The 13,804-nt window shown below is 55.6% G+C and overlaps 4 protein-coding genes across 4 annotated transcripts; 2 read left to right on the forward strand and 2 right to left on the reverse strand.

Annotated features, from left to right (window-relative positions):
• Positions 1-2,942: 2,942 nt before the first annotated feature.
• MIND_01154700 (uncharacterized protein) lies at positions 2,943-3,709 on the reverse strand (the record flags this gene model as incomplete). The annotated part of the gene is made up of 4 exons (XM_037368076.1): positions 2,943-3,311; positions 3,363-3,411; positions 3,461-3,478; positions 3,534-3,709. The coding sequence occupies 4 exons, from the start codon at positions 3,707-3,709 to the stop codon at positions 2,943-2,945; spliced, it is 612 nt and encodes a 203-aa protein (XP_037215002.1).
• Positions 3,710-4,790: 1,081 nt separating this feature from the next.
• Positions 4,791-6,070, forward strand: MIND_01154800 (uncharacterized protein; the record flags this gene model as incomplete). Its single annotated transcript, XM_037368077.1, has 8 exons — positions 4,791-4,803; positions 4,860-4,984; positions 5,032-5,045; positions 5,096-5,175; positions 5,225-5,293; positions 5,344-5,396; positions 5,447-5,579; positions 5,658-6,070. The coding sequence occupies 8 exons, from the start codon at positions 4,791-4,793 to the stop codon at positions 6,068-6,070; spliced, it is 900 nt and encodes a 299-aa protein (XP_037215003.1).
• Positions 6,071-7,062: 992 nt separating this feature from the next.
• On the reverse strand, positions 7,063-8,062 carry MIND_01155000 (NAD(P)-binding protein; the record flags this gene model as incomplete). Its single annotated transcript, XM_037368078.1, has 5 exons — positions 7,063-7,260; positions 7,315-7,641; positions 7,696-7,777; positions 7,848-7,933; positions 7,976-8,062. 5 exons carry the CDS (start codon positions 8,060-8,062, stop codon positions 7,063-7,065), a joined length of 780 nt encoding a protein of 259 aa, XP_037215004.1.
• A 1,665-nt stretch (positions 8,063-9,727) lies between these two features.
• On the forward strand, positions 9,728-11,534 carry MIND_01155100 (uncharacterized protein; the record flags this gene model as incomplete). The annotated part of the gene is made up of 9 exons (XM_037368079.1): positions 9,728-9,765; positions 9,819-10,141; positions 10,192-10,360; positions 10,413-10,629; positions 10,678-10,695; positions 10,744-10,917; positions 10,965-11,080; positions 11,129-11,427; positions 11,482-11,534. 9 exons carry the CDS (start codon positions 9,728-9,730, stop codon positions 11,532-11,534), a joined length of 1,407 nt encoding a protein of 468 aa, XP_037215005.1.
• Positions 11,535-13,804: the final 2,270 nt, after the last annotated feature.

Here is a 13,804-nt window from a genome sequence, read left to right on the forward strand (position 1 = left end):
AGGAGCCCCTCTAATATACCCCGTTGGCCTGCGCACGGACCTATCAACAAGGTCAGGTGAGGACATTTGTGCGTCGAGCAGCTGGAGAAAAATTTGGGTTTGGGGGCCAATCATGGGTGGGTTTTCGGAGACAAGTCTCTCTCTCGGGCATTCCGGGAATGGAGCAAGGTCATCTATTGAGCTAATTCTACCAAGTACATCCAGACACGCTCATTAACGACTCGACGCGACGCGTTTGATCCCGTCAAAGACGCGTTTTCCAGGCCATTCTCTCCCAAGTCCCCGCACAGTGACAGATTTGCAAGTCCGGCTGTACTTCGGCCTCTGGCGGGAGGTCCGTGTGTAAAATCAGCTGAGCCGATCTTGCGCGAAAACGAAGGCTCGCGCAAGACATAGCGCATGGTCATTTCAGCCGAACAAAAGGGATTTAGGGACGGCAGCTGCGATGGCAAGGTGAGCCCGTGGTGCCGCGCAGATGATGAGTCCGGGCAATACACGGCCGGCCCATAGAGGTTGACTCGGAAGAGAGTAGGGAAAGAGGCGAGGGCTGGCATGAATGCGGGCAGCCGGCAGTCGGGACGGAGATCAAAGCAGCGACGGCTCATGAGCCAGAAATGCCGGGAGCGGGATGGCCAAGACGACGGCGGATCCAGACGCAAGAGTAGGGGTACAGAACACGCGGATTCCGGGTAGACGGCGCGGCCCGTGGAGGTGCATTGGGAAGGTTGGCCCAGCAGGCGCGAAGAAGACATCGGCGGGGTCCCGGGCAGCAGGCAGCCCAAGTCCATGGTGCGGTCGTGACGGAGATCAAAGCTGTGATGCCAGACATGTCGAGAGTGTGAATGCAAAGGCAATGGTGCATTCGAGCGAAACGGCCTTGCGAGATGCGGGGGAGGACTCGAAAGCTGGGTGAAAGCCGGCCGGCCGACGGGCATGGCATGGATGGGGCCCGAGGACAGTAGTCGTGAAGTCCCAAGGCCATGATGCGGCCGGAACGGAGCGTTGACGCGGGGAAGACTCGAAAGCCGGCGGAACACGTGGATTCCGGGTGGACGACGTGGCCCGTGCAGGTGGCCGTGACCACTTCCTGGCCACAGAGGTTGATGGACAGTAGGCGCGACCGGCGGGAAGAGGTCATCGGCGGGGTCCCAGCGAGATGGATGCGGGCCGTCAAAAGCCCTGATGTGGTCGGGACAGAGATGCAAGCCGCGATAGCGTGAAAGCCGAGAGGGGGAATGCAAAAAGGATGGTGGATTTGAGCGCAAGGGCCATGCGACATACGGGAGGCCGGACAACGGGGATGGCATGAATGAGGCGGAAGGAAGGTAGCTGTGAAGTCCAAGGCCATGATGCGGCGGGAACGGAGATCAAAGCCGCGACAAGGCAATCGTCGGGCAGCAACAGTGGTGGTCTCACTGTGCCGACATGGTTGCTGGCCGGCGGGGACGCATGCCTCCGGCGGCAAAACCCTGCGAAAAAGTGAGGCTTGAATCGCAGAAAAGTCGGGTCAAAATGCACCTCAAAAATACCATCAATAATTGATGGCATCAGTGATCCGGCATCGACGGCGGGTCAAGCGAGATTTGACTCAGGACAGGCAGCGTAGAAGGGACTTGATAGGCTTACCCTACGATGGCGCCGCATGTGACCGCCATAATGCGCCCATCCTCGGCGGGGCGGTCAGCGGGTGTCGACAGCAACAGCTGTCATCGGGGAGCTATTCGCACGGCTCCGGTGGGGAGATCCTGTTAAAACATAAGCTTTGAATCCGAAAATTGAGTGACCAAAGTTACCGCCCGGGGGTAAAACCTACTGAAAAAGTGAGATCGTTTGTGGGGAAAAGTGACAAACAAATATGCTTACACAATCACGACATGATGACCGCTGGAATTGAGGGGCACAATTGAGCTGGCCGGCGGGGCCAGGAGCAGGGTCCTGGCATCGCAGCGTTGAGGTGTGGGCGGCATGTGCCTCCGGCGGGCTAAAATCCGGTGCAAAAAAGTCAATATTTGTCGGTCGAAAAGACGCTGAGAATCAGCTTACGTAATCGCCGGTGATGCCCGGGAATCCAATCAAAACCGCCGAAAATGGTCCCAAAAAATCACCCAGGGGGATAGGATATGACAAAGCTACAGTTGAATGTTAGCCCACAGTCAGTTGAGAACATCAAACACTCATACCAGCAGAGGTTCCCCTTCCCGCCTCGACCGACGGTGCTGAGAAACGAGACGCCTTGGTCAGACCGGCAGAGGTTCCCCCTCCGGTGGAAGCTAGCACCGAGGACTACTCCTAAAGAGACAGTAAACCTGACAGGGAGTCATAAGTACTAGTATGAGTCCGTGTAGCAACAAGAACAGCCTACGACATGTCCAAGCAGAGGTTCCCCCTCTCGGGGCATGGAGCGACGAAGCCTCGCTCAAATGTCAACGGCTAGTAAGGGAAACAAAAGACCAAAAAACCTGTATCAGCATAATGTCCCGCTCAGTTCGTCTCCGCGCACACTCCATGCTATGTCGCAGGGCTGTAGAAGACAGCGTCAGCGAGCGCAAGGAGGACTGGGATAGGTACACACCTTGCGCGAGTGTCACGAGCAACATCCCGGCATGTGTTGGTCGCAGTGCCAGGGCATAGCGGAGAACAGACAGAGCCGCAGGGAGAGATGGTGGACAGTGAAGACGAAAACTGAAAGCTACTCAGCAACAGAAACTGCGAAATGAGAGAAACAACGCACATAAGTACCCCCATCCCAGCGATAAGAAACGCCAAAGAGGTGGGTCTCGAGCAGAAAGATTTGGTGGAGCGAAAGTAACACGTCGCAGTTGTGTCAAGGCCTGTCACTGAGTCAGGGTCAGGAAAAGAGCAACACAAGACGGAGGAGGCGAACCTGGGTCCTGAAGTCATCGCGTCCAGAACGGGCTTCACGCAGCAGTTGACCATGTGCGTCACGCTAGCGCTGGCAATGGCAGCCAAAGCCGGGTGATATGCAGCAACTTGGGTGTAGGGCGGCGAGGATATGTGGTCGGACATGGAAGAAGGGCAATGATGTCGGGGACAGCGACGCACAACGACTTGAGTCGACGACGAGCAGCTGGGGCTAGACGAGGCAGCACCGTCAAAGATGGGCGGGAAGGAGATGGTGGTTGGAGGTCAAGAAGCGTTTGGACGCGTGACCTTGTTGATACTTTGATATCGATGCATCGCCGTTTGAGCGAGGGTGGCGGAACAGTGGCTCTTCGCTTCCCTCCCTTGTGGCGCTTCTGGAAGCGAAGTGCCACTGCACGTGTGCGCACTGAAGCGAAATACGGTGGTTCCTTGAGGCAAGTGAGCAAAACGGCAAAGGAGTCGGAAATGGGTGTACTCACCAGTGGGGGAGCGAGAAACCCGGTATTAAGGCGCGGCTGAAGGTGGAGACTGAAAGTCGGTGGGTGCGGACGATGACAACTTGGAGCGGCGCCCACACCGACTCAAAGTTCTTGCGCTGTTAAAAAAAGTAAATATGATATAGATGCACTGGCAACTATGTGATGACTTACGCCTTGGGTGCCCAACAGTTGGCCAGCCCGGATGAGATACTGCCAGTCACAGCCTGTGTGTTGAGCGGGACGACGACGGGGAAGAATGGGTTGGCGACGAGGGTGATGAGCGGAGAGAAGAGAGAATGGCATGCACCGTAACGCCGGTGTGATGATCCGCCGTCGCAATCGGACATTACCGGTGATGGTATCCAACACGTGGGGCAATAAGCCAGGAAGCTCCTCGCAAGGTCCTGAGGCGTCAAGGAAGGTTTGGGGGTGCACCGTGTTCGGCGGATGTCAGGTAAGCCTTGCGGATCCTTGGGCGGAGAAAGAAGCGAAGGAGCACTAATTGATGGCAGGGAAAGTGGTGCGTTGACAAACCCCCGGGTGCCTTCCTCAGCACTGGTGTCTTGGTTCAGTTGTAGGTCTATTTCTACTACTTCCCCATGAGTCCCTTCGGTTTTCTTGCCTATTTTTCTTTGATTTGCCCTTATTTTTTTTCTCCAAAATCACGGTAACGGGCTGTGGTGATTTGCAGCAGACACCCTATCTTAAGTCGACTTGCTGACCACCATAATGCACTGAAGTTGTGGAAAATGACAGTTCTCGGTGATACTAGCACGGCGCTGAACATGTGTCGATGACGTCTGCCTTATCTTGTTCGGCTTGCAACTAACTCCGCACTGACAACGGTGGCGTCGCGTTTGGAATAACGCGACTCTCAGATTCTCGCTTCTTAATAACCTTCGCCCGTTGCTTCGCCGTGCTCTCGCCCGCGCTCTATGTCACCGCCCAGAAGGCTATATAAGGCCCCACCCCTGCTCTCCCACCCATTTCGCTCTTTCCCTCCTCCCTCCATCTTCGCTCACGCCAAGCTCACGCACTTCCCGATTTGGGCGAAAGTCAACCCCACGTGACCGTATCTCGCTTAACCTCGGCTTCCTTTCTCCGCTCATGTCACCCATCCAGCTTTCGGTCGTCGTCAACGCCGCACACCGTGAAGGACCACACTGTCGATAAGAGTCATGGTCGCTGTTTCCTGCGCTTACTCCTCCACAGCTTTGACCTCGATTGCCTGCTCCGTCTTCTCAATGCACTTCGTTTGACCTTGGCTTTTCGCCGTGCGCTCCTTCTACTATTCCGAACTATCTGCTGACATTGTTGTAGTGACACTCCCGCTCGCTTCAGGTTCGGACTATCCATAGCGGGACACGGTCTTTCGGTGCGTCCTCCGGCTTACTTTGTTGATGTTTCGCTGACGAGATTGTTAGTGCTATGGTCAAACTCGGTGCGTGATATCCACTCATTGTCCATCCCCACTGTGTGCTTCATCATGATTCATAGCGCCTCCACCTTTCTTCCCTCTCCGCACTTCCATACAACAGCCCTCGAATGCTTACCATCTCCAGGTATCCATCCGGACTTGTATCTGCTGGTTGCATAGGCTTGATCTGGCTCGGTGTCGCGCGGTCAGTCTTCGCGCGCAACCGTGCATCGACTCACCGTGTTTTCTCAGAGCTGCTGTCTCCGGTTGGTCAAGTATTTCCGTTGCTTTCCGCGGTACTGACCGAATCTGGCAGATTTCTTGCCAGAGGTCTACGCAGTTGGTCGTCTGCAGAGGAGCTTGGTGTCTCGCGAACGGATAGAAAAGCTCTTTGCAGTGAGTGCACATCTGGGATAGCTCCAAACCGCGACTTACCTCACGACAGATGCGCCTTTCGTGGTCCTGTTACTCTTGCGTTCATGCAGTTCTGTCCCAGAACCACAGGACGCTCCGAGTTTGCCAAATATTCGTCTTGCTTTGGACATTGCTGACCAAGTTCCACAGCGCCATCCCTACCTAGAGCGCCTTCATTCGACGAGAACGACTCGGTTGCCTTAGTTTGCGGAGGCTGCATCTTGTTCTTGCGATTGCTGACCCATTTCTGCAGATTGATCGCTCGACTTCGGCCGCGCGAAGCCGTCCCGACGACGGGCGACGTGGGGCGCGCTTGGTGCCGCGCGATCGCCGCTTGAAGACCGCGCTCGGTGCCCCGCTCGTCCAGCATCACCCCGAGCAACTTCGTTCGATTACGACTGCTTTTCTGCAACAGTTTGCGAAAGATATGTCTTGTTTTGCATAATTCTGACCAAGTTATACAGGTTTCTCCCCGGAATCTTGCCCAGACTCGCTCGCGGCCGCCCTTAAACGCCTCAATCGTGGCTCATCCTTGGTGGAAGTCGTGCTGTCAACGGTTTGCCCCACTTCTTTAGGGCCTAACGATGCTAACAAAACGATGGTCAGCGGTTCCAGGCCCCCGGCAGACGACGGACCCAATGGGGAGGGTGCGGTCGTGGAGCGACTTCGACTGCTCTTCCTTCTCAGTTTGCGAAAGCTACAGCTTGCTTTCCCTATTACTGACCGAGTTATGCAGGTTTCTCCCCGGAATCTTGCCCAGAAAGGCGTTCGTGATATGCTCTCGCTCGCGGCCGCGCTTGGGCGCACAATCGTCGCTCATCCTTGGTGGGAGTCGTGCTTTCAACGGTTTGCGCCGACTTCTTTCCCTCTGCGCTGACGTATTTCGTCGTTGGCGTCCGTTCGGCGGGCTGAGGCGGCAAAAGCGTCGGAGACGGCTGTAGCATAGCCATAGATAGTTTGCTGGCCCCATGTCTTGCCGTCCGGCAGGCTGGCCTGCCGCTTGCCGGTGTGGATGGCCGGGCGTTCGCGGGTTGTTGAGAGGGTACATAAAGACGGCAGGGGACTCGTGCCGCGACCGTGACCCCTCCGGAGGGGTTGTGCAATTGCGATTGCGGCAGGCGGGGGAGCGTGACGCCGCGGACAGAAGCAGAGTAAGGTACTAGTATTTATCCAAGTTGCGCTTCAAGTTCCTGACTTGTTATCGACAGCCGCGGCAGTCGAGCTCGCCGTTGGGCTATGTTGTGTATATGTCGGGTCCTTGCCCTGCAGACACATGGCGGTCAGTCTACTGCGGAGTAAGCGTGAGGGTTTCTGCTGTGAACAAGTGCTGACTCGTTCTAGTCTTGCTGCGCGCGACGCTTCAGGTTGTTGTTGGGCTCCAACATGTTCCTTCTACTTGCTGTTAGCTGTATCATATCGGAAACCGGTGCCGTACCTCCAAGTTCTCGCCGCCGTTGCCTATCTTTACGCTGACCATCTCGGGCAGAAGTGCTTGACGCTCTTTACTTGTGCAACATCCAGGTCGTCTGGCACAACCGAAGGTGATTGCGTTGCTGAGGCCTGCTGGCATCGGCGCGTTTTGCCGTATGTATTGTCCGAGTCGAGTTTGTCGCCGGTTTACTTACTCGCTGTCAGCTGTGTCCGTGCGGAAACCGGCGCCGTACCTTCACGCTTTCCCCGCGCTGAACGACTTCGCCAGGTCTGCCTTCAAGATCTTGAGGCTGTTGACTTCGCGAATCCTAGCAAGCGGGCAAGCGGGAGGGCCGCCCATCGCAAAGTCAGTGTCCCGACTGCTTTGCTCGTCGAGAACGACGCTGATGTTGCCCAGTGATTCGATTCGGCCGTCGCGGTCGGCACCGAAAACCAAACTCACGCTGGCGGACGGAGCCAGAGCTGCCGAGTGCATCGATGGTGTCTGCCCCAAGAGACATGCCCGTCAGAAACAGACCTGGCGCTATTCCGTGGACGCGGATGCCGAGTGGGAGGAGCTCGTTCGCGAGCGTCGCCGTTGCCTGTCCGATGGCCATCTTGGAGAAGAGATACGGGTACGAGTGCCCACATGTAGCGCTATCCTGGACTGAGTGAATGGCTGCAGGCTGCAACTGACTTGAGACACCGCACCTTTGTCCACCCATTCATCGAGGAGGTCATGATCACCTGCGGCACAAACTTATTCGTGCTCGATTTCCACTTCTCGAGGAGCGGCAGAAACGCAAACGTGAGCCAGAACGGGCCGACGGCGTTGGTGGCGAAGACGTCAGTAAACTGCTCCTGGGTGACACTGTCGAAGTAGGCCGCCACGAAGTCTGCCGCGCTGGGTGGTGTCCCGTCGGCGTTTATGGTGGGCCGGCCTGGTGCGGGACTGCTGATACCAGCATTGTTGAACAGAACAGTGACCCCTTCAGGGGAGCGGGTGGATATTTCGGATGCGAGGCGTGTCGCCTCAGACTTTCAAAGTTGGACACAAGAAGTTGGGTCGAAAAAGGATGAATAGTCACACACCTTGAGTCGGATGTCCCCCTCGAGTCCGTGCATACGCCCGTTCGAGATTCCCTCTGTCGCTTCATTATACTTGGCGCAAACACTGCGAAGACCGTGAGCCGCGCATCGAAAAGGTGAGCCGCGCATCGAAAAGGACGGATAGCGTAGCGCACGCGTCAAGCTCCTGCTGTTTCGGCCCGACGATATAGACAGTGGCCCCATTTGCGACGAGGGTGGAAGAAATCATCATCCCAATGCCCTATAATAGTTTGTGAACAACTTGAAGCGGATGGATTCTTACAGAACCGCCGCCAGTGACGACAGCCACGACGCCCCGCAGGTCGAAGATGTTTTGTGCCTTGAGCTGTTCCAGAACTTTGTCTGCCATGTCGGTCAAGGGGGAAGATGCGATATGGCGGAGGTCATGACGTATGGGTGGAGTGACTTTGATAGAGGCTGGATTGGTACTTGGGAAATGCGGTGAGGTGTGGGAGGAACAAGACTGGCTTCCCATGCTGTCAAATGACTCATCCAAGTCATTCGTTGTTGATAAATTGATCCCGCTTGACCTTGACGACCTCCACCACGAGTTTCCCGCCTTGAACTTGCAACGGAAGCAGCACATGGCAACATGTAAGTCAGACGACAATATCAAGCACTTTTCTTGGTGACAGCATGCCAGCGGACAGATATATCGACTGCCCCTTCAAGTTGAGCAACACGCAAAGGTCCATAGATACGCCAGTCGACTGTCCTTTCCTATGAACACGCCTCCGACACAACTCCGTGGGAATCGTGCGAAACGCAGATTGATAGTCAACGCGCGCGGGAGTTGGACGCGCCGCACGGCCCCGCTGGGCTTCTAGTCCGAATCAACGCCCACGCGGGAGGAAACCAGCGCTCGCGACGAGTGCGCCGCAATTCGACGAATACTTAACAGAACAATCATCCATGCCGCGTTGCCTCACGCTGACAGTTAAGTTTTACATACACAGAGTTAAATTTACCGCAGCTGCAGGCTAACTTTTGCATAAGGATACCGCTGGTATCGCCGTCTGTCACAATGTACTATCGATGTGGACGGCTCCGCGACGCATATAGACTGAATCAAGACTGAAGGTACCGCAATGCGGCAGGCCGCGTGTTACGGAACCGCGCGGCAGTGGCTGCTAACATTTCCGCATCTCACAGAAGCCAGCGACTAAGCATGACGCCATTGCCCAGCGCTTCCCAAGAGCCGAAAGAGAGGCCGACTCGTGTCGTGTGGTGGCGGCATCGGGAGGTGAGGCTGCTAGCACTGGGGTAGTGAACTTGTGTCAAGAGGTCAAGGCTCGAGGGAGAAGCGCGCGGCCACGATCGGAGCGCACACGCGAAATGTGCCAGTGGGGCACAGTGGGGAAGACCTTTTTGGTGATCGGTCGACGCTGGCCATCCCGATGACATAATGATCGCCACACATCTTAACGCAGACCACCATCACTTTCGAGCTTCGACCACGGATAGGAACACAGCGGCTACTGGGAAAGCCCGTTCTGAACCGTAAATGCCTCTGCCCACGCCATACTAGAGTCTCTATCCTCTCCAACACCCACATTTCCTTGTCCGCAATGACCCGCTGACCACAGAAGGAGCGCGGCGAGCGCCAGAGGCCTTCTTTGTTCAAGTTTCACGCCGTGTCATCCTTCAGGCACTTGGGAGAAGTAACTAGCAAAGCCGGACACCGGCTTGTGGAATGCAACTCATTAACTCCGGGTTCTTACCTGCCACGTGTAAGTCGGCCGCTGCGATCGTGGTTTGGCTGATTTAAGGAAGGGCTCTGGAGAACAAATGGACAATCTCCGGCAACACTCGCCCAAGCTGTGGCTCGGTGAGGCGCGACCGAATCGTGGGTTACCGGGCCGTCATCTGCATTCGGCGAACATATCGCTTGATGTGTGCGTGGTCCGTCAAAACCGCGTCCGCAGAACTCAGGCGCGCTCGGCTTATAAAGAGCGCCATCTCACTCTGACACTGATAGGTCTCCCCCCAGTTTTCACCCGTCGTTCTCGCATCCATGCCCAGTGCCGCCAAACGACTGCGAGTAGGCATTTCGTCAGTCAGCCGCGGTTCTCTTCGAAGAGCGATGTCCTGACTTCTCATAACAGAGGAGCCGGTATCGGCGGCCTCACTCTAGCCCTAACACTGTCCCAATATCCTGATATCGATGTCGACCTCTTCGAAGCAAGCAAGTCCCTGCAAGAAGTCGGTGCCGGAGTGGCAGTATTCCCTCGGCCATGGAAGATCCTCCGACTGCTTGGTGTCGACCAGGAGCTGTTGAAAACGTGCGATGTAAAGCCGAAGGAAGGTCCAGGTCAGGCTACACGAAGTCCAATGCCGCAGGCTAAAGTTTATCAGTGCCTTCAATCCAGTATCGCAAAAGCAATCAGCCTGTGGGCCTACCGTTTTCGACGCTCGTCACCAATGGCACGTGCATCTTATCTTACCGAATTCAACTTCTTCTTCTAAGCCCATAGCCAGGTTCTATGATTACCTTGCATCGCGCCGAGTTCCAATCTGCGCTGCTTGGACGCCTGCCGAAGACATGTCGAATACACTACTCGAAACGCCTCCGAAGCTTCGATCAGCAACAATCTGGGCCCATCGAGCTTGCCTTCGAAGATGGGTCCAGGGCTACCTGTGACGTCCTGTGAGCTATACACGACATTTCTTGTCTCACCTCTTTCTTTAACTTGCCATAGAGTTGGAGCGGACGGGCTGAAATCCGCAACGAGGGCAGCGCTGCTCACAGAGCGCGTTAGCTGGATGCAAAGCCAAGGGCGCCCCGATGAGGCTGCTGACGCGGCCGAGTGTATCGAGCCGTGGTGGAGCGGCCAAATCGCTTACCGCGCCGTGATCCCTGCAGAACGCCTGCGGAAAGTCTCGCCCGGACACCCCGCTCTCACCCAGCCGCTCCAGGTAAGCATATTGCCGCAGTCTGCCGTTCAATGACCGGTCTTCTGCCAGTACTTGGGCAAGCGCGGGGTAACGTCTCATTCTCTACATCTGGCCTTGCGCTAACGGAGCAATTAGTTCGTCATGGCATATCCGATATCACAAGGGAAGATGGTCAACTTTGCCGCCTTCACGATGCGACATGACTTGGAAAACACCAAGTATGATGCACCGTGGATGGGCCCTGCGGACAAGTCGCACTTTGCTGGTCTATTCGCCGACTGGGAGCCCGACGTGCAAGCCCTCGTTCACGTATGCTCGTTATTACTGCGCTATTCCGCTCTCTAACCATTCTGCAGTGTGTCGAGAACCCCCTCTCGTGGGCCGTACATACCGTGAAACCGCTGCGCTCGTTTGTCTGTGGCCGCGTCGTTCTCATAGGCGACGCCGCTCACGCGATGACCCCACAACAAGGGCAAGTCTTAGTTCGTCCCGCCATAGTTGCGGCTGATATTTGACGCAGGTCAGGTGCGGGTCAGGCTTTGGAAGACGCCTATATTCTCGGCTTGCTCCTTGGACACTCGTCCACAAATATTCACACTCTCGGCCGCTCTCTCAATGCGTTCGATCAAGTTCGACGGCCGCGCGCACAGCAAGTTGCGCGAGTGTCCCGGCTGGCCGCGCGTTACTTCACGTTTGAGATCGACGGCGTGGGTGTCGATTTCTCCGCCGACTTTGGCCATCCTGCGGCGGGCTCCAACCCAGTCGGGTGGGAGACTTTGCAGCGGCTGCACCACGAAGTAGTGAAGAACTGGGAGTGGGGTACTATGTTTAGTTCAGCGACATTCTGATTTGCCTTGCTGACGATTGGAATAGCATGGAATACCTCGGTGGACGAATCCATTCAAGAGGCTCTGAGTATGCTGTAGACTTGATGGTCATCTCAGCGATTACACCGGCATATATCCATGAAATTAACGACGTGTTGAATCGATATCCATCCATGCTGTATCAAAACATTACTCATGTATCTCTGCCATAGAAAAACTACATCCCGTACTGTCAGACCACAGGCTTATTGGCCTCCTGTGCCGCTTTCCCGGCGTCGTGCCTCTCATTTCCTGTAGAAATTTACCACCATCAATCGTGACATTCAAGGGCAAACGGAGTCCTACCTAACAATTGTCTCTCCTTATCGCCCATTACCGCACCCACGACGGAGTCGATCTTCCCCTGCGCCCTGTCAAGTGTTCCTTCCACATAGGCCTGCGCCTCTGCTGCTTGGATCTCTGCCTCGCCGCGCATATGTTCAGAGTCGCGGCCCGATTTCTGCCACGAGGTAGCACCAAACATATGCCCGACCTGAAATCTCCAGTCAGCATGTCGGCAACGAAGGAACCGGTCGACGGGCCATCTCGACTATTGTTCCCTTTGTCGAATGGAAAGTGCCCCATAGCTTGCTGCGGTGATTGCATCAAGATCATCTGTGAAGTGCGGGTGCTAGTGGGAAGCGATTCACACCTTGGCTGCTGTGTTTGTGGGCTGGAGCTGAGATTGTTGGTAGATTCCATTACAGTTGTTTGCTGGAGGACCCGCTGGTATATATCATGAGTCTTGAAGATGGCGACCGCATCTTCTACACCTCTTTCCGCCCAGTAGAAGAGATTCACGCTGGGAGCACAGTGTCTCAATGCCTTGCAAAGGCCTTCGCCCGTAACTTGGCCCCTCCACCTTCGGAGATCCCAGATTGGGCCAAGGAGTTTCAGGACGTCTTTGACAAGGAGTCCTTCAACACGCTACCTGAACGAAGGGCTTGGGACCACGCTATTGAACTCGTTCCCGACGCAAAGCCTGCCAACTGTAAGGTGTATCCGATCTCTCCCCTCGAGCAACGCGAACTCGACGCGTTCATCGAGGAAGGGCTTGCTACAGGCCACATTTGCCCTTCGAAATCTCTGATGGCTTCCCTTGTCTTCTTCGTTAAGAAGAAGGACGGAGGACTTCGGTTTGTCCAGGACTACCGCGCCCTCAACGCAATGACGATTACGAACCGGTACCCCCTTCCGTTGATTAATGACCTTATCAACAGACTTAAGGGTGCCCGTTACTTCACCAAACTCGACGTTCGCTGGGGCTTTAATAACGTCAGGATTAAGGAAGGAGACGAGTGGAAGGCGGCCTTTCGGACTAACTGAGGGTTGTTCAAACCTTTGTTGATGTATTTCGGCCTGACAAACCCCCCCGCGACGTTCCAAACAATGATGAATGACATTTTCCCGGATCTCATCCTCTCAGGAGACGTTATGATCTACCTTGATGATATCCTTATCGCACATTCGGACCTCCGCGAGATCGTTCGTGAAGTCCTTCGGCGACTCCGAATGCGCAAGTTGTACCTTCGCAAGGAGAAGTGCGACTTTGAGAAATCGTCAATCGAGTACTTGGGGGGTCATTATCTCACATAACTACGTTGAAATAGACCCTGTTAAGGTCGCCGGAGTCTCTGCTTGGCCCCCGCCTGAAAACAAAAAGGACGTCCAGCAGTTTCTGGGCTTTACTAACTTCTACCACAGGTTCATTTGGGATTTCTCGGCCCTCGCGCAGCCTCTCTTTGCGCTTACCAAGAAGGACCAGAAGTGGACCTGGGGAGACGCCGAAGCCACCGCCTTTCAAGCCATCAAGGACCCGGTTGTCTCAGAACCCGTCTTAGCGATCCCGGATGACTCTCGGCCTTTCCGACTTGAAGCAGACAGCTCGGATTATGCAACTGGGGCGGTTCTTTCACAACAATCCGCCCCAGACGGAAAGTGGCACCCTGTAGCATTCTATTCCAAGAGCTTACATGATGTCCAGCGCAACTACGAGATTCACGACAAGGAGATGCTCGCGATAATCCGTGCCCGCAAGGAGTATCCGCATTTCCTTGAGGGCGCCCGCGCACCCTGTTGAGATTTGGACTGACCATAAGAACTTGGAGTGCTTCCGAAAGGCACAGCACCTCAACCGCCGGCAAGCCCGATGGTCGCTGTACCTCTCTCGGTTCGACTTCACGTTACACCACGTCCTCGGTCGCCAGATGGGCCGCCTGATGCCCTCTCCCGTCGGCCTGACCATGGCATCTCTGAAAACAACTCAGACGTCACCCTCTTGCGCCCCGAGCTTTTCCACGTTCGCGCGCTTGAGGCTGTCACTGTCTCTG

The sequence above is a fragment of the Mycena indigotica genome (genome assembly GCF_014461135.1).
Source record: "Mycena indigotica strain 171206Taipei chromosome Unknown Mind.scaff0011, whole genome shotgun sequence".
In the NCBI taxonomy this organism is placed as follows: Eukaryota; Fungi; Basidiomycota; class Agaricomycetes; order Agaricales; family Mycenaceae; genus Mycena; species Mycena indigotica.